The sequence below is a fragment of the Bos mutus genome, chromosome 18 (genome assembly GCF_027580195.1).
Source record: "Bos mutus isolate GX-2022 chromosome 18, NWIPB_WYAK_1.1, whole genome shotgun sequence".
In the NCBI taxonomy this organism is placed as follows: Eukaryota; Metazoa; Chordata; class Mammalia; order Artiodactyla; family Bovidae; genus Bos; species Bos mutus.
In genome coordinates this window covers 37,950,076-37,960,016 of record NC_091634.1, presented here as the reverse complement: position 1 = coordinate 37,960,016, position 9,941 = coordinate 37,950,076, and the positions used below count along the sequence as shown (strand labels likewise).

General features: G+C 46.9%; 1 protein-coding gene across 2 annotated transcripts in view; it reads left to right on the top strand.

The window, feature by feature from the left end:
* The first annotated feature begins 4,771 nt into the window (after positions 1-4,771).
* Positions 4,772-9,941, top strand: part of CES5A (carboxylesterase 5A) — a 28,100-nt gene continuing 22,930 nt past the window's right edge. For both annotated transcript variants that reach the window (XM_070386856.1, XM_005899869.2), the window contains exons 1-3: positions 4,772-4,844; positions 6,269-6,476; positions 9,289-9,427. In XM_070386856.1, the coding sequence (XP_070242957.1) occupies positions 4,772-4,844; positions 6,269-6,476; positions 9,289-9,427 (420 nt within the window). The remainder of the gene's footprint in view (positions 4,845-6,268; positions 6,477-9,288; positions 9,428-9,941) is intronic.

The following is a 9,941-nucleotide window of genomic DNA, read 5'->3' as shown; positions in this document are numbered from 1 at the left end:
CATCCCCAGACCATCCTCCCTTTGTTTTGTCAACCTGCGGGCCAGTCTCCACTTTGAGGCCACAGGGTTGCTCTGATGCCTTCAGGGTTCCTTCAGTCTCCCATTATGAGAATCGAAAAGTGTGCTTTTGATCTCCACTTGCATCTGTCAGCAGGGGTGGTTGAGTGCATGCTTTACGCCATGCCTCAGACTGGGGTCCCCTCTCATTTTTGGTTTCTCCCTCAGGGGTTGTAGCAGAGCAATCTAGAGAACAGTGAGAGCCCATTGAAGGCCTGTGTCTCTCTGGGGCCATCCAGGCCACTGGTCTGTGCTACTGATGGGGACATCAAGGTCCTAGGAGGTGATGTCAAGTGATTAGTCAGCTTCCGAGAAGATTATGTGATTTTTCATAGATCAAGAACTGCAGAAGTCAGCCATCCTTCCAGAATCTTACTTCTGTTCCTCATTTCTTACTCCATCCTCTCTAAATGGCAAAGCCTGCAGCTTGGAGGCAGGAAATCTGGGCTCAAGTCCCAGCTATGCTGCCTTTCAGCCTTGTGATATTTGACAATTCATCCTACCTTGCCAAACTTCAGCTTCCTCATCTACAGAATGGCAAACATTGCATTAAATTAGAGAATGGCTGCAAAGCATTCAGCCTGGGATCTGACACCTACAAAGCATTCCATACATGAAAACTAGTACCATTGTTTCTTGACATATATTAGTGTCTCCCAGAGTGGAGTTCCTGAGCACTAGGGGACAGGCGACCTAGATGGAACAGGAAATAGAAGATATATGGTTAGGAAGCCATATCCTCCACAATTCTCTTTCAGTAATGGTTTTGCAGAAAAGATAGACTCAGTTTGCATGTTTCATATATACATACATGTAAGATATACATACATATATAAAATAAAATATATGTTTATCTATCTTATTAATAAGAGATATATATGCATATTGTTGTTGTTTAGTCACTAAGTCATATCCTACTCTTTGCCACCCTATGGACTATAGCCTGCCAGGCTTCTCTGTTCATGGGATTTCCCAGGCAAGAATACTGGAATGGGTTGTCATTTCCTTCTCCAGAGGATCTTCCCAACCCAGGGATCAAACCCATCTCTTGCATTGCAGGTGGATTCCTTACTGCTGAGCCACCATATATATCTGGTTAATTTTTCTTTATAACAAAGAGAGAACACCCTTGTCCCTCTGGTTAATGGGAGAAAATTACATTGTGTTTAATCTGGTAAACTCAGTCCTATTCAATACTTTAAAGTCTCTTTAAGTAACATAAACTTTTTTCATGGAGAAGGAAATGGCAGCCCACTCCAGTGTTCTTGCCTGGAGGGTCCCATGGACAGAGGAGACTGGCAGGCTACAGTCCATGGGGTCACAAAGAGTCAGACATGACTCCACCACTGAGCACATACACATATTGCTAACACAACATTATAAATCTACTGTACTTCAATTAAAAAAATAAATAAGCTTTAAAAAGTAATTTTTTCAAATGAATGTGTGGCCTCTCAGATTGGCTTCCTAGCTTCCCTCCTCCTCTCCAAGGTGCAATCTGGCTGTATGAATTGGGGAAAGGCAATGGCACCCCACTCCAGTACTTTTGCCTGGAGAATCCCATGGACAGAGGAGCCTGGCAGGCTGCAGTCCATGGGGTTGCTAGAGTCGGACACGACTGAGCGACTTCACTTTCACTTTTCACTTTCGTGCATTAGAGAAGGAAATGGCAGCCCACTCCAGTGTTCTTGCCTGGAGAATCCCAGGGACAGGGAAGCCTGGTGGGCTGCCGTCTATGGGGTCACACAGAGTCAGACACGACTGAAGCGACTTAGCAGCAGTAGCAGCAGCATATGAGTAGGGCAGAAGGAGCCTGGAGCCATTTGTAAACATCTTCTTGTGATTTCCACGGCAATTTCCCTCTGCACCAGGTTTCTGGGAGGATGATGAATTTTAACATGGTAGGCTAGTGATCTGTCCTCTTGTCTTGATCAAAACAAATGGTCCTCCCCTGCTAACTCAGCCCTCACTTTAGCTCTGACCAGCACTCAGCACTGTGCTCCGCCCAGGTCAAGTTGTGGTTCCACTTTGTTTTCAAGCCTAGAAAGCACCTCTGTGGGCCTCTTGCCCTCTTCCCCCTCCAGCTCATGGCCAGGTTCTCAATCACCTCTGAGTTCCCTTCAAGATTTTATCTGGGATCCTTCCAAGGAACAGCAGATCTGAGGGAAGTGGGAGCATCACCTGTGATTTGTCTGTCCTCTTTTATTTTGTTGTGCCGCTGCAGTCTGGTTCAGTGGTGTGGACACACCAGAGGCAGCCTCCTCCTCCTGAAGAGCTAAGCTTGCTTTGGTACCCTCCCACCTCTCATACCTCCCACTTTGGGACGTAAGTCTAGGAGAGGGACTCAGAGCAACTTGTGTCAATGCCTGCCTTCCCTATCTCGGTTTCCTTTTCCTTCCCAAGGTCCACAGTGTAAAGGGGACCAAGACTCTCCTCTTGGTCCTATTTTGAGATGCTCTACATCACACCCTTTGGCTCACATGATGGTTGCCAGGGGAAGGGGGAATGATTTTGCAGTATGGGAATGCAAGACATACTGGTTTACTCTTTCTAAAATACTATCCCTATTGTATTAGATATTAATGATTTCTTTGATAATTAACAGTTTTCAAGGTCAATTTAAAGAAAAATATCAAGTGAATTGATAGTAAAGTTAGTAGTGGGAATGATACAAATTGTAAAGTTAGGAGGTCAATGGCCGAGTTGGGGAAACACCGGGGAAACATGGTAAAAGCTGTGATACGTACATGGGTAGAAAAGACCGTAAGGCAGTCATGTACACAACTCATTAACAAGCAGGACGGGTGGAAAAAGCAGAGCATTCAGTTGTTCAGGAGAACCTAGGAAAGCTTCTTGAAAGAGGTGGCCATTGAACTGGACTTTAAAGGATAAGAAGCTAGAGACGAAAGACTTTCAAATGTGTGTGCGGAGATGTGACAATAGCAAGAGTACAAGTGAAGACACTTTTAAAATTGTTGAATGAGTACTGGTATAAGGTGTTAATATTATTTCTGATTCGATGGAGGGACAGAATTGTAGGGCAACAAGACTCTTTCTGGAGGCAGTGAGGGAGGGCCAGAGCCGGGAGATAGTCTAAGAAGGCTCAAGATTATAGACAAAATGGACATTTCAGACACTGGGTGGGAAGGCCAGGGGAGATGCCATTCTGAGCTGGCAAAGTTTATGCCTCAGAGTCAATCACTTATCCAATCAGCAGCCTTCTTCCTCTCCTCGGAAACTTCTCTGCCTTTCCACCCTGCTCTGGGTTCTTCTGGCATCACAGGCAGGAATGGAAACCTCATTTGTACTGGGGTCTCTAGAATTTGTAATCCTTAAATGTCTTCTCAATTCTCATAACATGGGAGACCGAGGCCTGGAGAAAAAGGTTTAGATTCTGATCTAGGAAACACTACTGACCACCTACTATACAGTCCGGGCATACACTAAATGCTTTGATGTCTAAAATGCTATAGTTCTCTTGAACCTATTACAACAAACAAAACATGAATTAAGATATTTGTAGGGACTTCCCTGGTGGTCCAGTAATTAGGAATTCATCTTGCAATTCAGGGGACAGAGGTTCAACAAAAGTTTATGGAGCACCTGATGAGCAAAGTACATCAGGCAGCCCCTTGCTCTGACCTTGAGGATGACCTTACCTGCTAGTGCAGAGTTCTGTATCTGGCTCATAACTCCCCTCTTTTAGGAGCTGACTATTCTAGGAAACTTCCCTTGCTTCTCAAACCCACTATTGCTGTTGTTAAATTCCTTCTCTGTATCTCCAGAGGGTGGGGCAGAATAACGTACTTTTCAACAAGTGCCCCTGATAATTTTGACCCCACTGGCCCAGCCCCACGTATTTGGGAAGCTCTATCCTGAGTCCTGAACCCTATGTGAGGTATGGAGCCTGTGAGGGGCAGGATGGTGATAGTCCTGGGTTCTGAACTGGATCATCCATGACCCACCAGTACTGCAACAAGAATCCAGAATGCTGATGACTGGTCCCAACAGAATGGCTTATAATAATTTCACTCCCTAGGTTTGTCTCTTTATATTTACTGTGGGGAGCCTGGATCTAGATTAGGATTGCAGAGTCTTCATCCACACACAACTCGAGCCAGTAGAAATGCTTTGGGGCTCATGTGGTGATTTTTTTTTTAAATTGAGGCCACATTTAAGAATTGAGAAGTATCATAGACTTCTAGTTTGGCCAACCTACATTATCATGAACTAAAAGTTTACTGGAGTGGAGTAGTCATTGCCCCTTTAAACAGAGCATGTGCTGTCTGGTTTTCCACAGTCCCTACCATTCCCTATTGTCTCTCCTGGCCAGCTTCATTCACTGCTTGTTTGCTGCCTTCCTAGCCTCTGTAGGCATCTGAGTTGAGATGCACCCAAAAGTTCCCAAATGTACTTTCTGCCTCTACCATCCTGTGAATCCAAAGCCTATCAAATTATCTCTAAATGCTCCCCTCCCCCCACCCAACACTGCACTCAAGAGTTAATCATCAGCTTCTTATGTAAATCAGAACAGGAAAGTCTTGCTTGGCCAATTCCTCCGAAAATCTTAGCTATTATTCGTCACTGAAGCTGTGTCCTGTGTCTGCCTGCTCAACACTTGTCTCCTATCAGGAAGTTGTTTCTTGTCCCTGACGGAAGATCCTCGAGGCCAGCTGTGGCCGTGGATGTCCAGAGAGTCAGGCGGGCCGGCCAGATGAGTGGGGAGTGGGTGCACCCAGGCCAGACCCTGATCTGGGCTGTTTGGGTCCTTGCAGCTGCCACCAAGGGTGAGACGCCCAGTGGGAGAGGAGGGCCCTCAGAAGATGGGATAGGGGATTTCCCTGCCTTGGAGGATTTTCTACTGGTGGAAAATGGAAAATGGAGGGTTGTGTAGAACCTCAGGGCACCTGACCCATGTCCTGGTGTTGCTGAGAGCCCCAGGCCAGAGTCTCCTTCTCAGGTGTGTGTAGAGCACAGAAGATCCTGTCCTGTCTTTGGGTTGCTTGAATCTTGGGAGGCTTGGAAGGGCATGGAATGGAGCCTATGTTTCTATAACACCAACTGCTGAGGCAGGACTGTTGCTGTTGAAATGAGTTTAGAACAGGTGATGCCAAGAAATCTGGGCGCTCCTAAGTAAATACCTGGGCAACTAACTTCTCAAGGCTCCATATTTGATGTGGAAACCAAGAAGCTTGCACAGTCTCCCTAAGTGTTATCCTTGTACCCCTGGAGGTAAATGAGCTGATTTCAGGAAGCGTAAGATAATTTTTTGTTTTTGTTGCTCTATATGTATTTTCTTGTATACTCAAAAGCATATACCTAAGTCATCAAAGCCACAGTTCCATAGGTGTCATTGTTTAGAATTCCACTAAGTAAAAAAATTTTTTTTAACTTTACAATATTGTATTGGTTTTGCCATATATCGAAATGAATCTGCCACAGGTATACATGTGTTCCCCATCCCGAAACTTCCTCCCTCCTCCCTCCCCATACCATCCCTCTGGATCGTCCCAGTGCACCAGCCCCAAGCATCCAGTATCGTAGAATTCCACTAAGTGAAATTTTAGAAGCCTATCTCAACTTAATTTTAAGAAAAGAAGAAAGCCAGTAGTCACACAGGTGATACACAGACTTGCCAGCAGTTATGCTGGTGGGTATAAAAATAACTGAAATGTGGGCCAGATTTTATGGGGTCCTAGGGTAAAGAATCTGCCTGCAATACTGGAAACCCAGGTTCGATCCCTGGGTTGGGAAGATCCCCTGGAGAAGGGCATGGCAACCCACTCCAGTATTCTTGCCTGGAGAATTCCATGGACAGAGGAGCCTGGCAGGCTACACAGTCCACAGGGTCACAAGGAGATGGACACAACTGAACAACTAACACACTCAGGCTCTGTAAAGGCTGGTGTGTGTTTTTTCCACAGTAAAGAAAAGCTTGTGTGCAGCAGCAGGGAGATGGGTTCCCAACTTACATCTTAGAAAGTTTTGTGGCTTGGTCTATGCTCCTAGGAGACATTCAGTGAATGCTTTGATGAAGATGACTTCTAGGGGAATGTCGAAGGAGCAGTGGACATGGATTCATTGAGAAGGAATCCAGATACTTGCACAGACTCTGGGTTGAGAAAGAGCTCTCCACCCTGGGAAACTCTGAGTTTGGCTTGTTCCCAGCCTCTTCCCTGCGCCCCTAATTCCTCCCTCTGTGTTTCCTCAGGGCCAGCCACCGCTGATGCACCAGCCAGGCACACCAACCTGGGATGGGTCCAGGGGACGCAAGCTTCTGTTCTGGGAAACGACATGCTCGTGAATGTGTTCCTTGGGGTCCCTTATGCCGCACCCCCTGTAGGGCCCCTGCGATTTGCAAAACCGGAGCCTTTACTGCCCTGGGATGGTTTCCTAAATGCCACGTCCTACCCTAAATTGTAAGAACTGGCTTGGTCCCAGGGGTGGCCTGTGACCTGGGAGTAGGGGCGGCCTGTGACCTGGGAGTAGGGGCAGAACGTTGAGGGGAAGTAAAGGTCATGCAGCCCAGTGGAAAAGGGGGGGGCATTTGTGAGGAGGATGTGGAGGGTCAGATGTGGTTGAGGCTTCTGTGATGGCATGGCTCCCCACCTTGTTTAACATGGCTTCCCACCTGTTTAAACAAGCAGAGTCCCTGGGCTCTCTTCTGAACTCCCTGAATCCCCAGACCTGGGCCTGGGAAACTGCACTGTAAAGAAGCTCTCTAGTGATCTTGAGGACCAGTCAGGCTGGGGAACCATTGTGATGGGCTGACTGAGTCTTTGGGTTACAAGAGGTTATTGATGCATCTCCAGGTGACCTCTACCCCAGGCTTAGTCTCCACCATTGGACTGGATCAGGTCTTTAGAGTGAGAACCATCCCAGATGAATTTTAACTCTAGCAATTCACAAGGTGCCCAATGCAGGGCCTGGCCCATAGTGGGGAATCCATAATTACCTGGGGAATGGATACATGAATGTGTCTCTGTGACCCAGGGGAGCTGGGAGGGCTGATGCCCCCAGACACTGCAAATTTTCCAGATGAGATGAGCAAGTAGTTCCCAGGTAAATTGTGGAGGTGTCTAGTGCACTGGGTGGGAGGTGAGGCTTGGAAATGCCAAGAATCTTTTTTTTTTTTTTAAGTGTAAGTTTATTTATTTATTTACTTTTGGCTGTGCTTTGTCTTCATCGCTCCTCGGGCTCTCTCTCGTTCTGGCGAGCAGGGGCTGCTTTCCAGCCCAGTGCACAGGCTTCTCATCACGGTGACTTCTCTTGTGGTAAAGAACAGGCTCTAGGGGTGCAGGCTCTAGGCATGCAGGCTTCAGTAGTTGCAGCACACGAGCTCAGTAGTTGTGGTCCATGGGCCTAGCTGCCCCTCAGCATGTGGAATCTTCCCAGTCCAGGGATCCAACCTGTGGCCCCTGTACTGGTAGGCAGATTCTTGATCACTGGACCACCAGTGAAGTCCACCAAGAATCTTTCAACTCTCAGATTCTGTGAAGCCCTCAGATTGGGCCATGTTTGTTCTTGGCATTGGGGTCCCAGGCAGAAGGAGGACCTTGGTGCCAGAAAACTAAGCCACAGAAGAAAACCCCATGTTGTCCAGACACCTAGGACAATAAGTTGAACCTCATGTGTTCATTCATTCATTCAACTAATATCCACTGAGAACCAACTCAGAAACTGGCTCTCCATTAGGCCCTGAGATCATGATGCTTGAGTTAGACACAGCTTCCCTCAAGGAACCTGCAGACTGGCTGTGGTGTTGAAGACATAAACAATAAGGACAGTTAAAATATGGGGTGACAAGGCAAGCATTAGGGAGACAGAGCTGGTCAGTGAGGAAGCCTTGAGGGGAGGCCAGAGATGGCTTTGTTAAAAGCAGTGAGCCCCAATTTCTGATACACAACATACACAGGAAGAAAAAAGCATTTGAAGCAATGATTTTCTGCTGCCTAATCTGTAGACTATTCTATTTTAGAAAAACAATGAACATTAATTGAGCACTTACTAGACATATTCACATATATAATCTCACTTAGTCCTACTATGCCTTGGGCTAGGGACTATAAGGTACCAAGGTGACTCACACAGAACCCTAGGCTTTTAGCTGCTCACTAGGAGAGATTCTAGGAAAGAACACAAAATATATACGTGTTTCCAAAGACCTTCCAGGTGGCTCAGTGGTAAAGAATCCACCTGCCAACCCAGGAGACACAGGTTCAATCCTTGGGTTGGGAAGCTCCCCTGGAGAAGGAAATGGCAACCCACTTCAGTATTCTTGCCTGGGAAATCCCACGGACAGAGGAGCCAGGCGGGCTACAGTCCATGGGGTCGCAAACCAGTCTGACACGACTTAGCGACTAAACAATTCCAAGAGCTCTGGTCTAGCTGGAGAAATCTCAGGAGGCTTCTTGGAGGAGGTGACACTTTGACAGCATCTGAAAGAAAGGGAAGAATGTGAACAAGCAGATCTGGGGAGAGAGTAGTCAGGGCAGAGGGACTAGCTTAGGCAAAGGCCTGATTGCAGGAATCTTGCTGCTAGCCTACCTCTGTTGTTTCTGGTAGAAAGGCCTGGGAATGTCCTTTTGTTCCTCTAGAGGCAGAAAAGGGAGTCCCCAAAGCACAACCCTTGATACACAACCCTGTGACCTACTGTCTACAGCTTGGAGAATTGTTGAGCCAGCTTTAGTCTTTACGTGTGTGTGTGTGTGGATTATGGTAATGGGGGTAGGCATGAGTGGGTCCTGGGGGTTCATGGTGTAATTATTCTGCACAATGTGCTTTCTTACTCAGAAACCAGATCAAGGAGAATTATAGCTTGTTTGGGCTTCCCAAGTGGCACCAATGATAAAGAATCTGCCTGCCAATGCAGGAGACCCAGAAGATATGGGTTCGATCCCTGGGTTCAGGAAGATCCTCTGGAGGAGGGCATGGCAACCCACTCCAGTATTCTTGCCTGGAGAACCCCATGGACAGAATCCCATGTAAGCCTGGTGGGTTACAGTCCATAGGGTCGCAAAGAGTTGGACATAACTTAAGTGACTTAACATGCACAGCTTGTTTGGGCCACCATGGGGGCTGGGGTGTTTTTAAACTTTGTACCAGAGCACTGAATCCCTATTCTGCTCAGGCATAGGCCATCACTAGGCCTCCCTGCTGTCACAAAAGCTGGCCCCTCCGAGGCAGGTCTGCTGACAGCAACTCTGGGGTCTTCTCCTTCCCTTTTCCAAGGTGCTTCCAGAACTCAGAGTGGCTGTTCACAGATCAACACATTCTCAAGGTGCATTACCCCAAATTCAGAGTATCGGAAGACTGCCTGTATCTTAATATCTATGCACCGGCCCATGCAGAAACCGGCTCCAAGCTCCCGGTAAGGCTCACAGCTCCTGCTGTGCTAGGGGCTCCAGTTGCAGGTTCTGGGCCTAGGACCTGGGTGGAGTGTCTGGATATCTGGAATCAAATATAGTCTCCCTTGGGTAAAAGGGAAATGTAATCACTTGACATGTCAATAGCTTTCTTAAAAATCATTCTACTGACAGATTCGCTTTGTCTTCTTTTGTGATTACTTCTTTATGGTTAGTGATTTGACCTCTGATTTTTTATTTTGTTTTGGTTTTCGCCTCTGTTGGGTATTAAATAGTCTGCAAACAGAAAACACCCTGCTTTGAAGGACTCTGATTTTTTTTGGTTTGGAAAATCCTGTTTTTTAAAAAATATTTATGTATTCGTTTATTTTTGGCCATGCTGGGTCTTTGTCGCTGCAAGTGTCTTTCTCTAGTTGCTGTAAGCTGGGGCTTGTCTTGTTGCAGAACATGGGCTCTAGAGTGAGAGCTCAGTAGTTGTGGCACACGGGCTTAGTCACTTCGAGGCATGTGGAATCTTCC